The sequence below is a fragment of the Prunus persica genome, chromosome G5 (assembly GCF_000346465.2).
Source record: "Prunus persica cultivar Lovell chromosome G5, Prunus_persica_NCBIv2, whole genome shotgun sequence".
Lineage (NCBI taxonomy): Eukaryota > Viridiplantae > Streptophyta > Magnoliopsida > Rosales > Rosaceae > Prunus > Prunus persica.
Window position 1 is genome coordinate 10023542 of NC_034013.1, and position 26105 is coordinate 10049646.

The following is a 26105-nucleotide window of genomic DNA, read 5'->3' on the forward strand; positions in this document are numbered from 1 at the left end:
TACACAGAAAAAGGTGAACTTTTGAAACAAGTGAGAAGCCGAGAAACTGGTTTGGACTTTGGAGGCTTTTGCTGTAACGGGCAGTTCTACAATGGCTCTTCAACCAGGTAACTCTCTCTCTCTCTCTCTCTCTCTCTCTCAGTTGCTGCAAAATGTGAGTTCTTTCATGTGTTTTCTTTCTTTATTAGTGTTTCAGAAAAGCTTGAGCTTGAGCTTGCATGGTTGTTTTGGTGGGTTTGTTGTAGTTATGTAAAATTTTGAATCTTTGGGTTATGGGATTTATGCTTATACATGGGGTTTTGCTTTTCTTTCGTATCTTTTTTCTTGGGCTTTCAATTTTACTGGTCAATACATATTTGCTTCGTTTTGAATGGTTAAGGTATTTTGACTTTGGGTTAGAAAACATATAAGGTGGTGGATGAGCCTATGCCTGTTTGAACTGTAAATTCATTTCTGGATTTGTTTGTCAAATTTGAGAGGTGGACTTGTTTCAATAGCATTGATGCTTAACACCCAACAGAAAGAAACTTCATGTGGGATTAATGCCCAGAACCAAATGGGATTTCAGAAATTTATCTGAAATTTGATCAGTTTATGTTATGCAGTAGGTGATTGATGTCGAACGTTGCGGTTTGTGTGAAGTAAAGAGCTTATGATCTGAAACCATATCGTGCATCATGCGTATATGACTATATGACGTGGGAAGCTTCTTTTGGATGTAGATTTTGAGCATGGGTTTTTTAGAGGACCCTTTTGCAAATGGTCTGAACTTTGTTCTAATAACCAGGCTAATTACTATGCTGAATTGTGATATTGAGAGTTAAGGATACTATTGGGTTATGGACACAGCCAACAACAATGATACTAGCCAGCCTTCAAACCAATTCTGCAATTCTTACAGGGTGGCAAGCCTTTTTGACACAATTCTGGAAGCATCCCAAGTGGCAGATTTGAAAGACCGGTATATTCTGGGTGAGCAATTAGGATGGGGACAGTTTGGTATCATTAGGGCATGCTCAGATAAGTTTACTGGTGAGGTTTTAGCTTGCAAGTCTATTGCCAAAGATAAATTGGTCACACATGATGATGCACGCAGCATCAAGCTTGAGATTGAAATATTGTCTAGGTTGTCTGGGCATCCGAATGTTGTAAATCTCAAGGCAGTTTATGAGGAGGAAAATTATGTGCATTTATTGATGGAGTTATGTGCTGGAGGGGAGCTTTTTCACCGCCTTGAGAAGCAGGGAAGATTCTCAGAAACTGATGCTCAGGTTCTTTTTAGACATCTGATGCAAGTTGTTAAGTATTGCCATGAGAATGGCGTTGTTCATAGAGATTTGAAACCGGAAAACATTCTCTTGGCTACAACTTCTTCATCCTCACCAATTAAGTTGGCAGACTTTGGTCTTGCAACCTACATCAAACCGGGTGAATTTTTTTTAATCTCATCTTCTTACATTTTTATATTTAGGTATTTCTACTAGATTTACATATCTATATCATTTTTATCCACCTGGATGTTTTGTATCAACAGGGAAGAAATTGCATGGGACTGTTGGAAGTCCATTTTACATAGCTCCTGAGGTGCTTACAGGAGGTTATGACCAGTCTGCTGATGTATGGAGTGCTGGAGTTATTTTGTACATTCTTCTTAGTGGGATACCTCCTTTCTGGGGTAAGACTAAGTCAAGAATATTTGATGCTGTAAGGGCTGCAGATCTATGGTTCCCTCCGGATCCTTGGGGTCATATATCTGTGCCCGCCAAGGAATTGATTGCTGAAATGCTTTGCGTCGATCCTTCCAGGAGGCTCACAGCTGCACAGGTTTTAGGTACGTCACTGTGTCATTGTTAAATTTTATAGTCTGTACCCTGTATCTGTAATAATCACTTATGGTGTGTTTGGAACTTTGGATGAGGAAAATAAACTTGGAATTTTGATAAAAATCAGAATTTATGAAATGACATGTGCTAATTTCCTTGTTTGGGTTCATAAACATAGACATTAATAAATTCTATGTGGAAATAAACTTGGAATTTGTGGCTCATGAATTCCAACTTGAAATTCTACCTGAGAATGTGTCATTTCCAAAATCCCACAATAATGAAAGGTTTTAAAGATAAACTTTAGATTCTGTATTGAAATTCCATTACGATGCCTAATAGGTTTCCGAAACAAGAAAGTTTATGAATCTAGAACTTTGAATCTCATATTTTAAATTTCATCTTTTAAACATTCCTTAATACTCTTAAACTCCACACATCCAAACACACCGTAAAAGACTCCATATCATTTCTCTGTATTCAGAAGCTAAACTTGTGGTTTAGGATATGATTAAATAAAATTTGCCTTATAATTTGCAGTTGAATTTTTGGACAGTAGCGACACAATTATGTGCTTTGGACTCTAGTGCTTATCATTGATATTATTATTAATCAACTTTCCTGCAAGTTATTAAATTTACAAATTCGTCAATCTTGAGTTGGCAGTGCATTTAAGCAGTTTATTTTTCAGTTTGATTAATCCAACACAAGAATTTAATCCTCTAGAAACTGTCCATGAAAAGTCATCATCCACGTCTTCACATTGCTCGAATATTGATTCTAGACCTGTATTCCAAGTTCTGTTCTTAATAGTGTTTGGTAATGCAGCTCATCCATGGTTGCAAAGTTGTGCATGTGCGAGTAAAGAGACGTACAAGCAGGACAACCAAGTTTGCAGACAACTGGAAGTCGGTGGAGGTTCTTTCTCTACCCCATTTATTGATAGGAATCAGGACTTTAGCTTCAGTGATGGGTCACCCACAGCTGGTGATGTGGAACTGTGGCAATCACCTGCATTCACATGCAAATCATCTTTCTCTACTTTCCTAGTAGGCAATAGTAGTCTTTGCCCTGCATCTGGAGGCTTTTCTTTCAGCAGCTGCTATGAACCAAGTGCAGCTGAGTTTTCTTCACCAGTTCCATCAATGCCAAGCTTTACCTTCTTCAGTCCAAGTTCTTCAGTAGCGAAAGGAGATATATCATTGGGATTTACAACCAATATGTCTATGTTGGATGCAAGTTATGGAGGTAAACATTTCCTTTTTCCTGGCTCATTTGTTTATTCAAGGAGGCTGGCTGTAATAGCAAAATAATCGATTAATGTTTATAGCTTTCGGTATGTCTCATTGTGGTCTTAATGCAGTACTTATCCAAAAATCTGCATTATATATTTAGCTCCCTTGTTTCGGGAAACTGATATATAGCTTTCCTTAAAATCCTTCATTGGTTTTCTTTCTGTTTAAATATGCAGAGTCAAGTGCAGAGAAGCTGTTAGTGCTGTCAGATTGCTCGCCTGTTAAGCATGACGGTGAAGAAATAGAGCGCAAAGAATTCCGGAGAGGTGGAACAAATGGGTCGTCTAGGGTTTCTGGGATCCACAGTAAGAGGAACCACACAATTGGACATGGTGAGCTTGATCAGCTAAATCTCGTTATGACCGAATCAGTCATCCGTTGGGCATCATGCACGCAAATTCCCACAGTCCCATCTCTTAGACTGTCACTTGTCTGCTAGAAGAACGGTTCAAGTGTCTAGACCAGCCATGAGGGGCACATAATTTATAACATACTGATACGCCTAATGTAAAATGGGACATACACAAATTCGTGAAGGTATGTTTGATCATCAATCTGAAGAGCTGAACTCTCTGGTGAATGTATAGAGGCCTCCTTGCGTTAATTTTGTTGTGCAAAAGATAGGGTGACGATGCTTTTCTAATTTTTAAAGTAATTGATTTTCTAAATGTTGTGTAGAACATTAAAATGTATGTGACAGACCATAGAAAGAAAAAGAAAGAAAAAAAAGTCAAATGGCTTCTGATTAGTTATTCAAGAATATTTATATTTAAATTTCAGTCTAAGTACATACCATTTGGTTTAGTTAAAACACAATTAAGAAAGGAAAAAAATAAGAGATCTTGATAATTAATTTATGCTGTGCTCGTTAACAAATCAAGCCAAAAATTAAAAAAATATGCGTCTGCCGGGAGTCGAACCCGGGTCTATTGCTTGGAAGGCAATTATCCTAACCGTTGGACTACAAACGCAATACGGGAGTGGAATCCCCCGTTTTTTATATAACTGACACGGCTTAAACTTCAACAGCCCAAACAAGCTCTGAGATTTTCCAACGCTTAAAGGTAAAATACCTTACCCAAACCTTAAGAAAATTAGTTAAACAAACAACAAAAAGTTACAATTTTCCTGTATTTATTTTTCTTCAGTTTTATGACAAACCAAACACAGTATTAGCTTCAAAGGAGATGATGGGTTCAAGTTCATGTGTGTCTTTTTGTTGTTGATGCACGTATTGGGCTCGTTTGGTGTCTAGAATTGGATTGGATAAGTCACTTAATCTAAAGTATGTTGAAGGAAGAAATGAAGGTAGAGGTAAATAATTTTCTATTTTGGTGGATTTTTTTTTTTGGTCAAATCATTTTGGTGGGATTAAGAGTGACAAGTTATCAGGTGGTGTTATCCGAATCCAAATTTTTTTCATGAGTAATCCATTTCTACCTTCAACTTGGTCAAAAAAGTTCATTTCTTCCTTCAACTTACTTTAAACATAGGGAATTATCCAATCTAATATTAGGCACCAAACGAACCCTACTAGGAACCCCTTTGCTTCCTTCTCTCTAAATACCGTGGGATATACGCGCAGTTGGCAAGTCAAAAAAAAAGTTTGCAGAAAAGAAGAGCACCAACCTTGCACACGGACTTAAAACCCACAACATGCATAACAAGTATGGAGGAGGCATTCAAGGACAAAAAGTTGGCCCAGTAATTGCATATATAGTCATACAGCAATTGATAGGTAATGGGATAAAGAGCGTAAAGTACAGCTTTGCAGCAACACATAAGCACTATCATTCTTCTCTTATGGTACAAGATTGGGAGCCCCTTAAAGATACACACTAACTTTATTGAGACTAACATAAAAAACGACCCTCCGCTCGATTCAGAGCCTCAAGAAAAGAGCCAGCTAACGAAGCTGCCCTAGCAAAATTCAAAAATAACAATGAATTTTTTTTTTTGAATCCTTTCTAGTAGTACACTATTACATTGTTGTAGCTCACGGGGTATGGTACTGCAACTCGCTTTCAGGATGCAGGGGCATATTCTTGGATTGCTGTGGCCAGTTTGTTTCTATCCTCCTCTGTTTTCAACCTAATCAAGAAGGTACGCGCCACAGCACTACCATCATTTCCATCACCTTCGCCCTACAAAAGCCAAGAGAAATTGCAATCATTGTTGCATTACATGAATTACAAGTTGTGCATAAGTCGGTTAAGCCCCACTACTGATCGAGACATGATGACATCTTTTTGTTTTTAAAGATTTATTTCACATATAAGCATGTTAAAAGGAATTCAATTCTCTAAAATTCTTTAGTCAGACACATACACTGGTTTTTTTTTTCTTCCCAAAACAAATAAAAAACATAACACTGTGATACACAAAAATAATTATTTCAAATTTCCCTACAGAATACGGGCGTGTGTATTTCTCTCAGATCTACAAGGATTAAACCTAATCAACGGATCAACTAACCACCCCAGAATCCCAAAGAAAAGCAATAAAAAATAACTCCCAATAACTACCTCCTTTTTTTTCCTTTTTGCAGCCAAACAGCTTATAATGGCGTTTTTTGAGAGCCAGATGTTTAATCCAGAACCCTGCCTTACTTTTTTTCTTTGTACAGTTAAATTGACCAAACATTCTAATTGAATATCCAAATATGAGCATTGTATTACCATAGTATGGAATATTGCAACAATGGAATTCTTCTGTAGATTCGTCTTGATGCCTGAATATAACAAAGCATTAAGCTGCACTTTCCCCACCTGCCATCGTAAATAGTATACAAAATGAAACTTCAGTTGAAGACGAACTTCTAATTGCAAGGAGTTCATCATGACGCCATTAGATAAATAATATGCCATACTACAAACAATGAAAAGGGGACGAGAAATAGAAAAAAGGTATACTATTTACATGTGTTCAAGCAAGGAACGGGAAAGAAAGATATAGAAATGAAGATTTTCCTTGCTTTCTCAGATCAAAGAAAATCTACTAACTAAACACCACACTCACTTCCTAAAGCACAGAATAGATCTAAAAGAACAGATGTTAAAGTGTCAAACTGCATTTTAATATTGAAACCATATATGTGTATAAGGAAACATACATCATTTCGAACAATGATTGTTGGTTTTGATTCTTTTGTACCCTTGCTGACACCCTCTTTGCATTTAATAGATAGCTGCCCTGTGCCTTTATCTTTCCAGGCATCTTTATCTGCTGGATCACTTGACTGGACAAATTCAGAAGAAAAAGGGTATTGAAAAAAGTCAGTGGAAATGTGAAGTTACAAACGGTGCTTGGCACATACAATTTCAGAATGCCAGATTTTAGAAAAAATGTGTTGTGGCAATCAAGAAGATAGCCAAAACATTGAACAAAAAACCCCATCAAAGGTATCATCAGTGGAAATGTGAAGTTACAAATGGTGCTTGGCACATACAATTTCAGAATGCCAGATTTTAGAAAAAAATGTGTTGCGGCAATCAAGAAGATAGCCAAAACATTGAACATGCAGAGGTGAAATAGATATAAATAGCATCACAAAAATTTCTAAAAGATGGAAGTATCTCAGACCACAAATACAGCCAGTTAAGCTTGCAAGAGAAACAAATGACATGCATAATTATCTTATTAACTTCACATGAGTGCATACTAAAATTCCTAACACAGTACCATATACAAAAACTTACAAAACGTTCTAGGGTTGCTATGTAACTTTAATCAATCATCATGATGCATATTAGCCTGACAGGAGGAGCATCATAGTTGTTGACCCAAAAACATAGCCTTCAATACATGAAGTAAGACTCATTTTCTAAAGGCTACAACTGTTCCTCCTTTTTATTTCACAGCGACAGGTAGAACTTAATTTTGGAAAATAAGCTACGTCCTTATTCCTTTTTCTTTTGTGGGGAACACAGTAGAATACTGATGCCATAAGGCACAAATTTAGCATTGCTAATTGCAACTCAACAGTTTAAATTATTATAGCAGCCAAAAAATTAAGGATGAGATATTTCACCCAAAAATAGGGACCGCAAATACGAAATGCATAACTTAGTCCTGATGCTGCAATGCAAATGTGTAAGTCTACCAATGCGTATTGTTTAAAGGCCATATTCTGCACATATGGATGTCTTAAATGATAACACCTTCATATATACCTCATACTTGGAAAATCCGAAAGAAGTATCAATGGAATGATACCAGCACACATTATTATAAACTTTGAACAAAATAAAGACTAAATGTTAGATACAAGAAAAAAAAAATTCAATACCAATATTTGGAAATCACTCAAAGTAAGATGTTTAATTAGTCCCATCATACAAAATAGTTAAAATAATTCTTATCACACATACTGGGGGAAAGCATGAATAAATAGATGAATGTTATCTTAATGAATAGAGAACAATACAAAATTTCATATCCACACCTTCACATAAAGTTTGCACTTGACTTCATGGACCAGGACAACACCCTTTTCTTCAGACTTTTTCACAGATGGGCTGCTAGGTTGCTCCAAGTCATTTTCTGAACCAGAACAAGAACATTCAATACTTACACAGAATCAAGAAGACCATATCCAGATAATTCCTACAATTATCAGTGAAGGTAATCTTCACCATTAAACTTTAACAGCTATAAATGTGGCGGGTGTAGTACAATGCAAACCCTATATGTCCACAAGCTTGGACCATGAACCTGACATGAAGGCACAAATACAACCGCGTCTTTCAACTTAGACCCACTAGGAGAAAACTAAAAGTCACACAACTCTGTCTAAAGACATCCACCATAGTCATGAAAAGCTTCTTCATACTGTCAACAAAAATCCAACAGAGCAGACACAAGCATTTGAACATGATATGTAAACTCCTGACATTGCAAGTCAACGAAGTTTCCTTTGTCTGTTGATAGTCTTTAAAACCAAGAAAAAAATATGATTGTCTCAGGTTTACTAAATGAGGTGGCTATTCCTTTTCTAATTGGATGCCCACGAAGCATGTCAGTGTTGGAGGGCTCAATGCGTCCAACCACGACATTGACTGACCGGTCTCCAAGCTTCAAATCACAGGTGCACCAAATTAAAACATATTTTGTTTCATCTTATGTTGCTGCCCTTCGAGGTTACAAAATTAATTGACAAATTAACAACTGATTAAAATGCTGAGCCCTGGATAAAAAGGAACAAAAAATGAGGTGGCATTCAGTAATCACAAATATTTCTAGCAAACCAAACATTGGAGGCTTAAAAGCTTCACTCAGAGAAATGTTTCTATATAACAAGTTGAGAACTTGTTCATCAAGAAAATAACTACATTTGGATACTTAAAGCATATTAAATAAAATATGTAGTGGAATCAATCATATATGAAGAGCAATTTGAGGGAAAAATAATAATAACAGAAAATAAAAGCATTAAAAGATAAAAGAGCAAAAACTTTATTGTCTCACCAACATCTGCTTCATCTGAAGCATCATGCTTTGTGGGAACCGAACTTTGAATTCCTGGTATCAAATAACCAAAAAAAAGAAGTCAAATACACATCGAACTCACAGAAGTAACACTACTCTACTCAAAAAGAGGACGGCTGGTAAATATTCAAGGGTGTCAGTTTTTCCTTAACCTTTTAATTAAGATGCAATATGTTCATAATACTAGCAACAAATCAATGACAGGCAGAAATCAAGTAATGAATTCAATGATATCAAGCTACTTGCAACCATTTTCAACTGAAGACATAAAATTTCTAAATTTATTAGGCTTTGGAATCCACAAGTTTATCATAAAACTCCGGAAAATACTGTAAAATTTCAGCATTTTCTCCAGGCGGGCATAACCTATATTACTTATACTGTGTTATTTCTATGCATAAAAATAATTCAACTGCAATTTGAACTCCTTGACTTGGGTTTCTGCTGTAAATCCACATACTTTTTTAGCACTGAAACATTATTTTAGCACATAATCTCAATTTATAATTGGATCTACTACTAAAAAAATTGAGACCATTAGCACCCTAAATGAAACATGTCAATAAAACAACACCTACCAAACAAGGAAGGGGGCTGACTGTTGGAGGACAACCCAGAGCTTTGACTGTTGGAAAATAATCCAAAACTGGGAGTGCTGGAGAATGTTGCAGAACTTTGACTATTGGAGGACGATCCAGAGCTTTGACTGTTGGAGAATAACCCAAAACTGGGAGTTTTGGAGAATGCCGCAGAACTTTGACTATTGGAAAATACTCCGGAGCTTTGGGTATTGGAAAATATTCCGGAGCTTTGAACACCGGAGAAGACTGGGGAGATCTGGCTGCTGAGTACTCCTGAAGAGCTTTGGCTGTTGGAAGATACTCCTGCAGAACTTTGGCCAGTAGGTAGTTCACCTGTAGAGCTGTGGTTGTTGGAGAAGACTCCAGTAGAACTTTGGCTGTTGGAGAACACTCCAGAACTCCATAAAGCTGGTGAGCTCTGGCTGCTGAATACTCCCGAAGAGCTTTGACTGTTGGAAGATACTCCTTCAGACCTTTGGCGGAAAGGGTATTCTCCTGTGGAGCAGTGGTTGTTGGAGAAGACTCCTGCAGAGCTTTGGCTGTCGGAGTATAATCCAGAACTTGCAAAGTTAGCAGTTGTACCAACTGGTGCAAACAGGGGTTTTGGCTGAAAATATTTATCCTTATTCGTGGACTCGGGCACCATTTTCTTTTCAGCAGTTGGAGCCCCGGCCAAATTTTCTCCTTTTGCAGCATTTACTTTAAGCCAGTTAACAACGTCACTGAATTTTTCCTGAAATGAGAGGGTGAATACACAAAAAATAAGTGGACAAAACTAACTTCGACATACATTTACTTGAAGATAGCCTTTTTTCTTCAGAACAGGAGAGGGGGAAGGGAACTGATGGTAGTACAAGAGGAAAAAAGGGACATGCAGGTGAGGGAAATAGAGGTCTTGAACAAGCAATTATCAAATATGGTCCAAATGGCTTCTGTTAAACAACTCTGTTCAAAACATCATATGCTTGCTAAGAAGGTATAAGTACCTAGACTGGATACATAACCTTCCAACAGATATAAAGTTCTAAGGAAATACCATAATGTTTGAAGCATGAGCTAGGTAGTCTCGGAGACCATCTTCCCAAAGTTCATCAGGATGATTTTTTAGTTGTGATTGTACCCAACTGTACAAAATGAGGCATTTAAAAACATAAGACAACTGAGGACCATGTATCTGACTAGCAGAAATAATTTCCAAGAACAAATAGGACATTTAAAAATTGTAAAAACTTCAATATAGAACAACGCATATCAAGTCTCATTGAGATAAGGAAATGCATACGCCATATTTGATAAAGAAGAACAGTGTCAAAAAAAAGAAACGAATTTAGTTGGAACCATAACAAGAAATTTTAACATAACTACGTACTACATGATGAAAGCATAGTTGTAGAAACAGAAATAAGGTGGACCTTGCAAATTGGGTGTTGAGAGCTCTCACATGCTGCCGTGATGACGCAGCCCGATGTGCATTCAATACAGGTGTATCTATCGACTGCTCTTGAGAAGGCTCTGCCCTATTAGCATCACATGAGGATCCTGCCATTATCCTTTTATTCCGGAACTGCAATTGTTGAAAGAGAAATATAATAAACACCAACGCAACAACTGATATTCCAACAGAAAGCCTAACTTATCCACTTCCAATAAATACAGATTCTAAATATTTTCCTATCGAAAGGGCAAACTTTAATATTACTCCAAGTCAAAGCCAATAAGCCTGACATCAATAAAATCTGCTCCCTGGTCCTTCTAGTTCTACCATAACATGCCATCCTTATTCCCCTCTCCAAGCCTCAACAAACAGAATGGAAGCACAATTGTCTTTCTGAAGTCTGCACTGCATGTCTCCCACATCGTTTTCTTTTTTTCTTTTTTCGATTCAGCTTACTGCGTTCATGCTTACTTTGAGACAAAATGAAGGCAGCACGGTCGAAATTGGATGGTAATGACCTAAAGACCGCTAGGTTCTATTAAAATTCCAGCAAGGCAAGTCTCTCATATAGGTTAGCTAAATACTGCAAGCACCCCCTAACCTCCTTCCGGTTCTGAGTCCTGAATGGTCACTGATTATCGAATTCTATTCAAAGCTAAAAGCCCGAAGGGGTACTCGAGGCAGAATATGCAACCCAAAAACTTAACATAAAACTATTATACACCAACTAAATAGATAAATAAAATCCTAAATCAAGTGAGAAATTTAATCTGCTTTACTATCCTGATACTGCTTAGTTTTAATTTACTATTCTTGCTTTGTCACTTTTTGTAGCCCCAAAATCCTTGGTCAGTTCAGGAATTGACCAAAAGTGAAAATATTTAACAAATAATATCTTAAGGCAATCTGAAAAACTGATAAAAATCCCATAACTTAAACTATAATGCAAACACTATAAGCACTATAAGCTAATTCCACAGAAACTGCTCTACTTTAGTAGCTTAAAATTTAAAACCTTTGAAATTTATTGACACAAAAAGAAAAACCCAAATACACATGGCCTCCAATATGCTTCAATACGCAAAATAGAAACTCGCAATTAGGGTTTTCAGAACCTTTTAATAAAAACGAACACGAAAACAACAAAAGGTGAAAATTTTGAAAGGAAAAGTGCAACTCACGGCCGAGTCAGGATTGGAGTCCGATACGGCGAAACGTTTCGTCCCTTTCGTCATCATGATTCGGGCTTTCCAAGTTCAAAAGCGAAATAGGGTTCTTCAAAAAATTTCTGCTTTTGTCTCAGACTAGACTCTGCAAGCAAAACGAGGAGAAAAAAAAAACTTTTCCTTCTATTTTTTTGTTTCTTCAATAAAAATATTTTAAAGAAGAAAAAAAAAAAGGAAAGCTGGTTAGAGCCTTTGGATCAGGTGGGGAACGAACTTTTAATTGGGACCTTTGGATTGTGTTCCCACTATAGCATTTCACGTGGGTCTTTGTTTCGATTGGGAACTCTCCCATCTGTCTGCGGTCGTTTTTTATAACGGCTGCTGTCCTTTTTGTAAGCAACTCGAATTCAATTGTAATTTCACTATTTTAGGCATTTTGTGCTTTAAAAACGTCGTTATTGAATTGAATTGAATAATAAACATATTAACTTTGACAAATCGGGCACCCTTAAATTCCTAAATTTAGGTCAAAATATAAGTTTAACTTTTATATGAACAGAGAAATTACAGAATACTACAGTAATATGATTACGTAGTATAACATGTACACATTATAATATAGATAGATTACGGGAATGAGGTATGAATATAACTTATTATTTTGAACCTAAATATTAGAATTTGAGTATGTGATTGCATTGGAAATGGGTGGTGTGGCAATGCTAAAATGTAGCTCTTTCAACTTCTTTAATGATGTGCTACTTTTTTTCTTTTTTTTTATAAGATATATACAAACATACTTTATATCATGAATAAAATTAATAATAGAAATCAATCACAATTAGATATCGACCTCGTAACAAATATATATCATTATTGCCTCACATGCTAGAAATTGTACTAAATATCACACAACAAAATGATTTTATTTTTATTTTTAAATATAGCATTTGCGAGACTTTTGATATTAAGAAGTAAAATATTCATCACGATATGAAACACTTCATGACATTGATAGATCCCTCGATATTTTTTTTCTTGTCATTCTATGCCATTAAATTAGAATCAAATGAACCATTGGAGTATGTACCACACCATAGCTTATTTAACTTTGGGTGTCTAAAAATAAAGAATTTGCGCACACACCACCCATTGCTGTGCTCTAGATAAAGAAAATTGAAATCATTTAGTAACACAATCATAGGCAACAATATCTTATGAAAATTTGATTCAATTTCTGAGATGCTTTGAACTGGTGAAACCATTTTCACCACAAAATTTACACGACTTCTAGAATGGTATTCCTGGACATTAGTTTCCTCACCCAAAACAGAAAAATGCAAGGTACATTTTCTACCACTACTGTGGCTTCAGCTCATTATGTTTTGGAAGAAACTAATTCCTATCCATTCTAGTTGTCCCCAGCACAATTGTCATAATTTTTCTCCCTTGATGACTAAACTAGCCAACATTCCCCTCACTTTCTCTTGTTAAGTTGTTACCTTTCTTGTATCTTCGAGTATGCGTGGAACTATTTTTCCAAAAAACAACTTAAAAAGTGAAGAACAAGAACAAAGAAAACGGCAGCCTTCATGTTCACACCAAAGACCTTTCCTCTTCAACTTCTGATCTTTTTTCGTTCGGCACTGGACTCTTCCCTGCTTTCAAAGATCTTCCAGGTTTGGCAACAGCACTTCTGCCATGGCCTTTGTGTTCTGGCAACATCTTCATCATGATCCCCATGGCTATAAGCAGCAGGCCTGTTCCATGCTGGTCTGTCAAGGGCTTTGTGAATATCATATACGACAGCAACAATGTGACTGCCTTTCTAGCAGTTGTAATCTGCATAACACATATGTGAAGGGCATTTGAAATATTGAAATCATGAACTTAGCTGCAGCTGAAAATTACCATAATAGAAATTTAGACTTGAAGAAGCTTAGGAGGAGAAAATTACCATGGCAGTGGTGGCAGCTCCAAAAAGGGCAATGAGAGATAGGACAGATACTTGGCCAACATATGTGGCCATGGCTTCGAACACTAACACGCCGTACACATAAGGATGCTACAAAACATTGACAGAAGCATAATAAACATAAGAAACTAGATATAGTGCAACAAAGATTAGCCTTAAAATTGGACAGCATAAAGAGTATTGGCAGTCCAGATGCAAAGCTAATATTATTCTCTACTTAACCACCATGTGAAGTTCATGTGTGGATTTTCTATCATAGGAAAACCACTTATATATTGTGGTACAATTGTGATTGATCCATATTTCTTAACAATTTTCGCCTTGGATCAAATCGAATTACCCGTCCATCATCTCAAAGTAAAACTTTAGTTCAAGAAAACCTCAATGCAAATGAGGGATATCCCATTTGATACTCCCCATATATATGTATGGTCAATGTTGGAGAATTAATCTGAGATTCGTCAACTATCAAATCATGGATCTCCATGATGAATTCCATATTAGATGGGCATGATGGGCACGCCATTAATGACTTGACTACAATACTACTCTTCGTGAAATCAAAGTGAGGATTAGACATCACTTACCTCATAACAAGAATTCCAGGCCTTAAACAGTTCTCCTGTAAGAATCATGGGTGGAAGTAGAAATGGCAAACCAACAACTGTTGAGCAGAACAACATCTCTGTCTGTAGAAAGCAAAAAGTATAACAGAAAATTATAAAGACAAAAAGGTAACAGTTTTATCCAAAATTCTATACGCATTTAACGAACCATGAAATGACTTAACAGGAACTGAAGATCACCTGTGAGGTATCCGGATTTACGGTAAAGATTGCTTCTTGCAGGTTACCCAAAAAGGCATCCATGACTAGAGAACCCGATATCATTATCACACCAGCTATGCTAAAATTGGGAGATGTCTGTGCATCTGCTAAGGTGAAAAGGATCAAACCAATTACTAGAAACATTGCTGAGATGTATTCATGAATTGGGTATCTCCTTCTCAATCCAGGAACAAACGCACCCATCAACATCACAGGCAGTACCTGAATTTTCACAATCACAGTATGTCATAAATTAGGGAGGCCTAATTGACTTTGCAAAAAATTTAAAAGGCTCACAAAGCAGATCATGTAGATTTATTGACAGTTTACCTTTGTTGATTTGAACATTATCTGTGCAGGATAATTGAGCCAAGCCAACGATCCCTTGGTCAATCCTTGAGAACCCATAAGAACGGCCGAGAGCTTCACATATGTCTTCCATGGGTTCACAATTTGCTTGGTGGTGAAACCTTGAAGGTATATGAGAGCGATATACACAAAACCTTGTACAAAGGTGAAGTACCATCCATAGCTGCAAAATTGGAAAAGATAAAGTTAAGTATACATAAGACCAGAGACAGATGAAACAATAGAAGAAAGAAGCACCAAACAGATTGGGATATAAGATTGAGCAAGGCCACTAACCTGAATTGGAGACGATTATACACGTATTCCTGAGATTAAGGTAAACATGTAAATTAATATATAAGAAAGATAAAGGCTGCTTTTCAAGTTGGAAAGAAAGAAAATCCATGTGTATTACTATTAATTCTTTCTAAAAGCAGGACAAGGAATTTAAGACCATCATAACCAGGAAATGGCAATGAAGGTTCGTATTTAGTATATACCAAACATTCTACCAAACTCTGAGTTTGGTAGCACAGAAAAGTCTATGACAGAGAAAAGTCAATGAAGATTTTTCTTTCGCCTTAATATTTCTAAAGATCAAAAACCACTGTAGAACCATTTAGAAGAATATACAAACATGACGTCTAAGATTGTAAATTCCAATTAACTTTCTTTCCCAGGATCTCCTAAACAATCACAAACTTTAACAAAAAGAAAATTAAAAAGAAATAAAGCAGATAGAAGAATGTTTAGAGTCTAGCCAAGAACAACCACAAACTTTAACAATAGAAAGAATTAATTAATCTCAAAACAAACAAAAATGATCAAATGAAGTTAAAACAAACCTCGCAAATGCCATTAACGAGGTAACCAAAGAAGAACCCAGAAGAGCAAATGAGGAACTGTTGCCACCTGGGCCTATCAGAGAGTGAAATCCCAAACAGGAACCTAGCTTGATCCTGGTTCTTCATCTTGTTGAAAATCAACACCACCCCACAATCTAATCAAAACCCAACAAAGTTCAGACACTCATCAAAACCAAAAACAAGAGCTTTCAGCTTTGCATGCTGTTCTTTACTGCAAAACACAACTTTTTATGAAAAGGGTCGGTTTCTTACACGAAGAAGAAAAGTATCAGAGGCAGAATAAAACCCTTTTTCTAAGACACAGAGAGAGAGAGAGAGAGAGAGAGAGTTTTTTTTAATGGTGTTTAACTCTCTCTCTCTCTCTTTCTCTTCTCTCTGTCTCTTAAATAGGGAAGGTAGCCACCTGACAATGAAGCTCCAGAGGCTTTGAAAGCAAGAAGGTATTAATGGGGTTGGAGCAGCCTTTGGATTCACACCACCAATCACGGTATAATTGGAAGATTTTATAGACTTTGAGTTTACCAGCAATTAAATTTCTTCCGGAGAAGTTGGGTTGGATTTGGTTTGGTTTTTGGTCACTGGTTTCTTATTAATTTAACAGAGGCGGCATTGGTGGGTCAACTTGTAAAATTAACCTGACGGTTACGATGAGAGCTGGAGTAAAAAAGACCAATGACTAAATGGGGGTTAATTTTCTTGTCACTTTACCTAAACAAAAAAGGTGACAGATATGTGTTGAGTCATTGAAAAATATGTGTTCAATAAATCACTTTATTTGTTAATACCTTGTATATCACTATATCTTGTTAAACATGGATTTGAGCGAGCATAAAAAAAAAACATTAGCGTATTATTTGGTGAAGAAAATTTGATAAGATTGTGTGGCTCGATACAAGCTGGATGATTCACCGCTAATAGTACTTTAAGTTTTTAAAGATGAAATCTCACCTTAATGGTTCGTAACTTTATTGAGTTTTCACCAAGGTTATTAGATTTAGTAATGTGTTTACACTAATTAGCTATTTAACCAATTTTATCTTTTCAGCTAAAACACAATATCACATTATCAATCAAGGTAGAGGGACATCCAAGGGCTTTAGGAAAACAAAACTATGTTCATCAAAGAAATTACTTCATTAGAAAGAAGAGAATCCAACCCAAACTAAAAAGTTCATACAATATAAAACAAAATGGGCAATAGAGGGAGCAACTTTGTTGCAGGATCGAGTTCTCCATCGACATGTTGAGAGCATGAAACAACGAAAAGCAGCCATTTGACATCTTCTATCAACACATAATTAAGTCTTTAAGTGACTCTTATAAGAGAAATTTTCTTTTAATTGCAACACATGGCAGATTATCATGGGCAATCACAAACAAAATGTTCATTGCATTGAACACAGTGGATTATTATCATATCAAATAAACAAACAAACTTACATAACATTTTTCTTTCTGTTCCATAAAACTGCATTTTAACAGAGAAAATAAACTTACACAATATTAGTTTCTCTATCAACTTTCTTTCGATTGAGTGGTAGATGTATCTCCACTTAGTAGAAGAAAGATTCATGCATGCTTTGATTCACATGGAGTTGTCCCCTTCTATAGAGGGATCTCTCAAATAATTTTATTTGAGGGACATATTTATATACGATAAGTTTGATCTCTAATCAGCCCCATTGTGTTAACCTAACAGTAATGGGTGTATAAACTAGTTATAAAAATATCTTTGTATATGTCCTATTGTGTGTTATAAAAAAATAATAATAAATAAAAGGTAGTTATATCTTTTTCCCATGTTGCCTAACAAAAAATTATATCTTTTTCCCATTTTCCCATGTATATCTTTTTGTTCTGGCAGTTACAGATGAGTTGGGCTGTCGTAAAGAACAAACTGAAGATAATATCCCCTGTGTCTGAGTTCAAAGATCAGACCCCAAAATGTTTTGAAATGATAGTAAAGTCTTAGGAAACACCTTGGTTACCTTCACCAATAAACAATAACGGCTGCTTACAGATAAATTCTTAGTGCTTACAGGTAGAATCTTAGGTTGGCATGAGAGGCTTGTGGCATGGGAGCAAAACAATCATGGGTTTAGCATAAACACAGAGAGAGTTGTGAGTTCTTATGAAAGACAGGGGTTCTAAGGAAAAGGGGAATGGATTCTAAGAGGGTTTATTGAAGAGGGAGAGAGATGAGAGTATAATGGGTGTGTTGAGTAGTTTTCGGCAGCTTGACAAAAACTCTGTTAAGATGTGGAACGATTTACCAGAAGAGAACATGGGAAGATATGGAGGAATGGGGCTCGAATTTGCATAGGTTTCAGGGGTGAGAGATGAAGCTTCCTCTCTGAATGTGGTTTGAGTGAATTTCCAGTTGTTTGACAAAGTTTGGTCGCACCCTGGATGATGATTTTGCTGGGTAGAAGAAGCCTCCTTTTATAGGCCCTGGAAGATCCTTTTTCCCAAGAAACCCTAATAGTTTCTATCCAATTTGGCGAAGTATTTCCTTTCATTTCTCTTCTCTTCCTTTGACTCATCCTATTTGGTGAAATTCTCTTTGCCCAATCACACAAAAACAGGGTTTTGGAAGCTCTAGGCTTTAGCTGTTTCAGTGGTGATTTCTTATTTTTTTGGCTATCATCTCTCCTCATTTCCTCCCCTATTTCATGGCAAGGTCTGGTAAAGGAAGGAGATAGATAACTTTGGCTGGTCTGAAGGCTGCCTTTTCTCCTGCGCGCATCAATATCCTCTGGTTTCTTGAAGGATCTGCCTTGAGTTTTGTTCTTGCCCATGTGCTGGAACCTCCCAGCAGCTTACAGACATAAACATTTTGGCTTTTCATCATGGTTCATGTTTCCAGCTAAGCGCTGGAGATTATAGATATTTTTCTTGGCTTGCTTGGCCTTGCTAAAGTGATGAGTTAGCCCATTAAGGACATGGGCTAATTTCCTTAAGTGATGGGCTAATTTTCTATGGTATTTGGGCTTTTTCCTCTCTTTTATGCTTACCCATATATTTGGGCTCAAGAAATAGGCTTGAGTTTTGGGGTTCCCAAGCAGCCCAAAACTTTTATTTCTCGGCTCATCAATGGGCCTCATGAAAGCTCATTATCATCCATATCACAACCCACTCAAGTAAGCCTCGGGCATTTTACGTGGCTTGGGCCCACTTAAGCTTGTAGCGGGGCTAGGTGTAATAATAATGATTTGAATTGTGTCGCTTTGAAGAGGGATATGACGCTTGACGGGATAATTAGTTTAGGCTCGTAAAGCCAGTGCTTATCTCAACTCTTAGCATGACAGATTGCATATTTATTTGGCATGGCATGTGGATCATGACTCGTGCGAGTGTGAATGACGAACTTTTGCGTACTCCAAATCGGATCTTTTCTTAATAAGGCATTGCGTTAAGCCGAGAATTTATTTGGGCCTCAACATATATATATATATATATATATATATCTATCTATCTATCTATCTAAAAACCCTTAACCTTATCCATCTTTTTGTGTTTTTTTGGTCTGTCATGCATGTTTGAGACACACAAAAGAAAGAAAAATGGATTAAAATTCGAATTTAAAATAATTTTTTAAAAATGATATTGATCATGATAAAGAGACAGCCACAATCCAAACAGTTGCCAACAATTTCAAAATTTCATTCTTCTTTTGTTCCATGAATGTGGTTAATTTTGGACGAACCAAATAATATATGTAGTTCCTTCTAGTCCTCAATCTATATAGTTTCCTTCCTCTCGAGCTGGTTTTAGCCATTCTAGCCAATGACCTGTATGCTTCCAATTGACCAAACAACCTCCCATTCTTCTAACTGAGTGGCGATTTTCACACTCCCATTTTATCCGTACGCATTCCCAAGTCTCATTAACGATTAAAGCATGAAACAAGTAGAGGAGCATTAAAAATTAAAATGGAAGTGTGAAAATTGCTACTTGTAACAATCTAGATTAAGATATCAAGTAACAACTCTTTCATCAAAGAATTCCAAACCTCAACTTCCAACTCCAAACCCACCTCTTGTTTCTCTTCCTCCAACTCCCTCCAATTCCCACAGTACTTGTCCATATCATTCACGTAAACTTTCCTACAATTTTCCACCTCCCATCCCAACAACAACTCCTGTGACTGCCCATTGATCCAATCCTCTGCCACCTTCATCACCTCTTTCATCACCACATTTTCGTCGCTGTTTTCGACCATTCGATCTCTGTACAAATCCAGCACCAACTTCTCTACCTTCAAAGTCACCAATTTGTTTGATGGGGCACTACTTGTTTTGATCAGCTGCACCAGCTCTCCTGCTTTTTCTTGGGTGCTGTTAACAATTTGGGCTCCGTGGTTATAGTTTGCACCCACCAAGGGTGATGTGGGTGCTTCGTCTTCCACCTCTGAGTCTGACATTATTTCATCCATTCGCTTCTCTAAGTCCACTGGTTCCAATTGAGCTAAGCCTTCAAACCTTCTGATCTTTTGCGTAAGTTTTTGTTGGGTACCTGCACATTCATCATTTAATATCATAACTAGTAAAACTAAGCACTTCTACACTTTCTAACATGAGTTTTTGTGCATTTCTAGCCATAAGACTTTCCTTGCACCGTCAGTCTAATGTATATCTATCTTTCTTATCACATGAATATGTGACGTTATGCGAAAAATAGAGGGAAAGTCACCGTCAGTCTAATGTATATCTATCTTTCTTATCACATGAATATGTGACGTTATGCGAAAAATAGAACATAAATGCTCTAGAACCGTCAATGGACTTCTCATTTTCTTTTTTTCGGAAAAGGAGAGAGGAAAAGACATACCTTGCATGCGGGCAAGGCTACAACTGAATGGTGAGCTAGTCTGATCATCTTCGTCTTCAAATGGACAATCCAGTACGGACACTGGACTAAACTGTTCCTTCTCCTCTTTAATATTTAGCCACTCCTGCAATTTTGTTACAAAAACAATGTATTAGAACTATAATTAATTAGAATTACATAGAATATTTGTGATCTGTGATGTTAGTGGCTTCACTTTAGCTCCAATACAGGTCCAGCCCTTTTATGGTGACCCAAAACTTTATTTCTAACTAGAAAATTGAAAATTTTGAAGAAAAAAAATTATTATTATTTTCTTATTATATATAATGTAAGTTACGGAGAGTTTCTCACACACACTGTCAAAATACCGACCATTATTCTAATTCTTTTTGACCAAGAGAGCAAACGATAATAAATTCTCACCAAATAAAATTAATGAATGTATATAGTGCCTACCCTACCCAACAGATCAGGACATAAAATAATAGTGGCAGTTAGATATGCCCAAAATTCCGCCAACCCAACCAAAAATGACCAAACCCCCCTCACCGACGGGAGGACCCTAAAATTCCCAAACTACCCATGCGAGTTACAATGACTCCGCCCACCAATTAGTACGCCTTCCCATTAAAACGCCTCCGCTTCTAGTATAGGGGCTTTATAGCAAATTACATAAACTCCGTTTTAAATTGAAGAGGTGTGATCTAGTATCCCGTGTAACATGATACTAGGTAGTCTTGCGCTTAACGACGCCGTATATCCCGCTAGTCGACAAGAAGTAGCGGGATCGTAGGCGTCCAAAATGCTCGAAGCAATTTAATCCCATAGCTGTGAGAAGCACCTGATTCAATTCCCCAGATATACCCCACACGTGAAATTCACACAAAACGCAATCCCTAGGCCCTCCCAACTGAGCCAGCTCAGTGTTTTCCCGCTTTACCAACAATTTCAAATTTCCCACTCCGTCCTTCACTAATCCCACCCAACATATTATTATTTAGTCACGGCAGTGAGTCCGTTCTCTCGAACCGAAATTATATCTTTATTTTTGTAAATTAAATTAATTCATAGTAATTTAGACAAGTTTGTATCAAATGATAAATTAATTCATAAAGTTAGCAAATGTTTGCAATGAAGACCCTCACATTCACTGTGAAAATGAAATTTAGTTAAAATTCTAACGTGGCAAACATCTATGGAACCACGTGGTTCTCACAGATTCGGCCACATCAACCACCAGCCGGCAGAGAGAGACAATCCATGGAGTATTTTATACACGCGAAGCATTAAATAAAAACCCGTTTGGTGAACGTACCTTTGCGTTTTGAGGTGAGCAGGTGGTGGTGGTTGGTCTTTCGATGGAAACAGAATCCTCGCCAACTCTCTCGCTGACTTTGTTTTTAACTGAACTCGTCCTTTCACCCTGCACTACGTCGTTTCCGCTCGAACTCTCGGAGCCTAAGGTAAATTCACTCTCACCCCAACTGTTACAGTTACTGTTACCGTGGCTGTCGGTTTTACTCTCACTGCTTCTGGTACTGGTAGAGAGTCTAGAGCCTGTGATCGCGGTTGTGGCTGTGGTTTGATCGGAAGGTGCAGATTTTTCCTGGAGAAATTCACGGAACAATCTCAACCGTCCGTTGTCCTTCTTCTCTGCTTGTTTTTCTTCCTTGCTCTGTTTTCTCCAGAAGCTCTTTCTCCGCAGCCGCCGCGAGAGGCTTCGCGGGATAAGCAGCACTCCTTTTCTCAAGGACGGGGAAGGATGCTTGACGGAATGAAACGGCAGGCTTTTAACGGCCTTAATGACGGCGTCGCAAGCTGCGGAGGCTCTGGAACGGCTTCTGTTGAGTTTAGGAGTTTGTTGATTAATCTTGCGAATGGACGGCTGACATGAGGATTTGAGGTCCACGTCGAGGAGGAACCGGACGTTGGTTGTGCAGCAGTGGCGGCGGGGGAAGGATTTGAATCCGTTGGATGAGCAGGAGCTGAGATCGTCCATTAGATAGTCTTTCAGAAGCACCGGCTTCTGCTGGGTCGTAAAGGATTTTCTGGAACCCATTGCTAATAATATGACTTTACGAAAAAGAAAAAGAAAAAGAGAAAATGGGTAGCTTGGAAATTCGAGGAAAAGAGCCAGTGAAGCTTGAAATGGAGCTTCTGAACAGAAGAAACAGAGGAAAACAGAGAGAGATGAGTATCGGAGAAGCTAAAAGCAATGGGGTTAAGAAGTGGGTTATATAGTGGGTGAAGAAAGAGAGAGGTAGGTTCTGATTTGTGAGGTGAAGATCTCAAGGTGAAGGTGGGGGAGACAAAGGATCCAGAAGAGAGAGAGAGAGAGAGAGAGAGAGAGAGAGAGAGTTTTGCAGCAGATGAAGAGGAAGAGGAAGAACAAATTGAGAAGGAGCTTGGATGGTTCTTGGGGTGAATTTGAATCTACGTTTGGGGTAATATATTGCTATGGAGTTTTGAACTTCACTGGGCAGTGAATAGTTTACGAGTATTTTTAGATGTGGAAAATTAAATGCCTGCTGCTTCTGGTTTTTGGGGTTTGGACTGGTATGAGACCGGAAGTTGACCATGTAACGATTTTGATATTCTATTCTGTCTTGATCTTCCATAGCAGAATTTGTCTACCTCTTCACACGCTTTGCCACTTGTCCATCCACGTTCACCCTCTCTAATTTGTTTTTGTCTTTCTTATTACGGTAATCAGTGCACATATAGCTTACCAAAATCAGAAAACGCCTAGCCAGCAATAGAAAGTTATTAGAAACCACACAAACTTAAATTTCGTTGTGTGAATTTTGCATATATACTTTCCAACACAAAAATACCTTGAATGTATATATATAGGCGAAATTATCATTTTTTTGGAGCAGCGATCTTTTAGCATGTTTTCATTCATTTATCGTCAATTTCCTCTCTTCCAAGTTTGGAGCCACTTAACCACCACGTTAGTCATCATTTCGCGATTAATACCTATAGAATCTAGTATTTATAACTCTTCAAAGCTGTTTCTCAAAATAGAAAATAATTACTTATTGTTCCATATTGTTCCATATTATTGATCAAATATTTAATTACTTAGTATAATTTATTTCTTTCCTACTTAATCCATTTAATGTTATTACTTATTTTATTATTCATTATAAGTATTTACATTACTAAATTCCCCTTCAAATTGTTGCTTAATTATTTAAATCTCTATAATCATTTTCTTTATTTCCTATTTAATTATTTCTTGGATAAATTTATGTATGTTCTTAGTTAATTTTCAATCTTCACTATTATTTTTTAAGCATGATAAAGTCCTTAATTTTCATGACAAATCAAGTTGGTTTACATCTTTAATTATTTTTTAATTTTTGATAAATAATAAATATAAGAACGTGTACCATGTCATGATGTCCAGTGAATAACGTGAAATAAAGTTACTCATGTATCTTACCATGCAATTTATAAAGTATAAACTATTGTAGTAAAAATGATAAATAAATTACTAGAGGGTGTTTAATTTTCTTTCATTAATTACTCTAGATTTTGTAAGGCACAGAGTTTGTCAGCTAACAATATAATCAACTTAAATCACTCAAACCTACCATGCAATGCATTTCCTTCCAATATTTTGTGTTGAAATAATAGATGATTGACTAAATAAAATTTTTACAAAGTTTCATTAAAAATTTCCATGATTTTTATCCAATTTTTATCGATATCGATATTTACCCGATATTTCCGTGTGTTTTGAACCACTGGTATTTCCGAAACCCTCAATATTTAAGACCTTGGATGGTACTAAGTCAAAGTCTTTTATGCATACTCAACCTAATGGTAAATCCGTTGAGTATTAGTTAAGCTTTCCTATAATGTATTGTGTTAATCAGTCATAAGTTGACCTTTAGTTACAATTGTTTGGATGATGATCTTTTACTCCATTTGTATAACCAAATTAGAAGACAATGATCATAATCCTAACCCATGAAAAATAATGACATAATACAAATCATATGTGGCTTCTGGCTGCCACAATGGGGCAAAGAGAGAATTAGAATGCAAAGACTTCGACCTTCTCAAGTGTCAAATTGGGAAATAGTTAAAGTGGCTTTTCTTGTACTAAAAAACTGACGGGCTAACTAACTGAAAATCGACACAACATAAGCAACTGGGTAAATAATCTGGAGGATGCCGATGAGGTGTACATGTGTGTGTTGGGGGGTTTGATTTAATTGGTCGACGCACGCGTGCTTGGTTTGGTGAGGATGATTACGTCGGAGTTGATAGGAATTTGAAGGCACCTCCGAAAGGTCAGTTAGCTTAGCTGTGTTGTGTCGTGTGAGTTGTGGAGTGACCACCTAGTCCAAAAGAAAAGCCATTTTATCCAGTAGAGTAATGGGAGATATTTATTGTGCACGCCAGCTGCAGCTCTTTGCAACTCTCTTTTTCCTCTTCCCTACAATTTTAAAGATATCGTTTTTAATGACCCAACGGTCCAAACGCGTGACAATAAATTTATGAAATTGAGTATGATATATGTTAGGTCAAAATATGAATAGTCTTACATTGAAAACGATATTTGTTTATAAAGAGATTAACTAAGTGGTAACTCTTTTAGAATTGTATTGAGATATTTTGAGATAAAACATTACAATTAGATAGGTCCACGAATCTGATAACATCATAATGGATATTTGACTTAAATAACTAAGTTGAGGATAATATCGATATAATTCATTCCGCCATGAATGAGCTAAGAGGATATTGGACCTACTAAACCAATCCCCCTTTTATTTGAAGATAATTGAAATTACCATAATTTGAAAAGGAAATACCAAGTAGGACTTTCCATCGTTTGTTAGTTTTTTTTTTTTTTATTTTATACCTTTTTTATAATCTAAAGTTAGGTGGAAGAATTCTAATTTGGAATCCCTCTCGAAATTCACAAGAAAAATACCACATAGCTAACTAGAGTAATTTCGAGGCAAAATGAGAATCAGATGGGGGGATTCCTGAAGTTTAAAAATCCCATATCTATACAGGTAGGGGATGATATTATTGCACAGGTAGGGGATGAGAATCAGATTGGCCAAGATTTCAGCTGATTTTACTTTTCTTCTCAACACTTCCGATCTCATGGTGGCACCAATAGTTGATGCGCAATACCTCAATGAAGTTTACAAGGCCCCAAAAAGAAGAAGAATGAAGTAACCAAAGAAGAAAACAATCTGTCCCTGAAAAAAAAATTCCCCAGCCCACAACAGTAAAAAAAAAAAATTAACCGCAAAAATTGACAGCACCAAAAACAAAAAAGTGAATAGCCAAGAGCCAAGGGAACAAAGGAAAGACAAAGCAACTCCGCTGAGAGAAGGAGAAGCGGTATACATGGACTGAGCAAGTGACACGTATTGGTTGGTACAATGGAAGGCAGCTCACAAAAGTAGCACACATACCCGGAAAGGGGCAAAACTTTCTCTA

At 36.9% G+C, this 26105-nt stretch overlaps 4 protein-coding genes and 1 non-coding gene across 7 annotated transcripts; 1 reads left to right on the top strand and 4 right to left on the bottom strand.

Annotated features, from left to right (window-relative positions):
* Positions 1 to 3892, top strand: LOC18777723 (calcium-dependent protein kinase 26). 2 transcript variants are annotated; one of them, XM_020564578.1, is made up of 5 exons: positions 1 to 107; positions 606 to 1428; positions 1535 to 1831; positions 2652 to 3071; positions 3295 to 3892. In XM_020564578.1, exons 2-5 carry the CDS (start codon positions 840 to 842, stop codon positions 3555 to 3557), a joined length of 1569 nt encoding a protein of 522 aa, XP_020420167.1. In that variant the 5' UTR covers positions 1 to 107; positions 606 to 839; the 3' UTR covers positions 3558 to 3892. The 2 variants fall into 2 exon arrangements, with proteins under 2 accessions (XP_020420167.1, XP_007211233.1); XM_007211171.2 differs by having other exon boundaries at positions 2 to 107; positions 609 to 1428.
* On the bottom strand, positions 4018 to 4089 carry TRNAG-UCC. The gene has a single exon. It is a non-coding gene; the product is annotated as a tRNA-Gly (tRNA).
* Positions 4806 to 11986, bottom strand: LOC18778039 (mucin-21). The gene is made up of 9 exons (XM_020564184.1): positions 11803 to 11986; positions 10599 to 10750; positions 10223 to 10310; positions 9184 to 9919; positions 8585 to 8638; positions 7563 to 7660; positions 6231 to 6356; positions 5797 to 5886; positions 4806 to 5262 (listed from the first exon to the last, which is right to left on the bottom strand). The coding sequence occupies exons 1-9, from the start codon at positions 11857 to 11859 to the stop codon at positions 5143 to 5145; spliced, it is 1521 nt and encodes a 506-aa protein (XP_020419773.1). The 5' UTR covers positions 11860 to 11986; the 3' UTR covers positions 4806 to 5142.
* LOC18776797 (UDP-galactose/UDP-glucose transporter 2) lies at positions 12956 to 16331 on the bottom strand. Of its 2 annotated transcripts, XM_020564594.1 has the most exons (8): positions 16056 to 16331; positions 15783 to 15937; positions 15235 to 15263; positions 14920 to 15121; positions 14569 to 14811; positions 14350 to 14451; positions 13745 to 13852; positions 12956 to 13629 (listed from the first exon to the last, which is right to left on the bottom strand). In XM_020564594.1, the coding sequence occupies exons 2-8, from the start codon at positions 15906 to 15908 to the stop codon at positions 13384 to 13386; spliced, it is 1056 nt and encodes a 351-aa protein (XP_020420183.1). In that variant the 5' UTR covers positions 15909 to 15937; positions 16056 to 16331; the 3' UTR covers positions 12956 to 13383. The 2 variants fall into 2 exon arrangements, with proteins under 2 accessions (XP_020420183.1, XP_007209316.1); XM_007209254.2 differs by having other exon boundaries at positions 15783 to 16331.
* Positions 19446 to 23415, bottom strand: LOC18776182. Its single transcript, XM_020563337.1, has 3 exons — positions 21949 to 23415; positions 20634 to 20757; positions 19446 to 20318 (listed from the first exon to the last, which is right to left on the bottom strand). The coding sequence occupies exons 1-3, from the start codon at positions 22690 to 22692 to the stop codon at positions 19768 to 19770; spliced, it is 1419 nt and encodes a 472-aa protein (XP_020418926.1). The 5' UTR covers positions 22693 to 23415; the 3' UTR covers positions 19446 to 19767.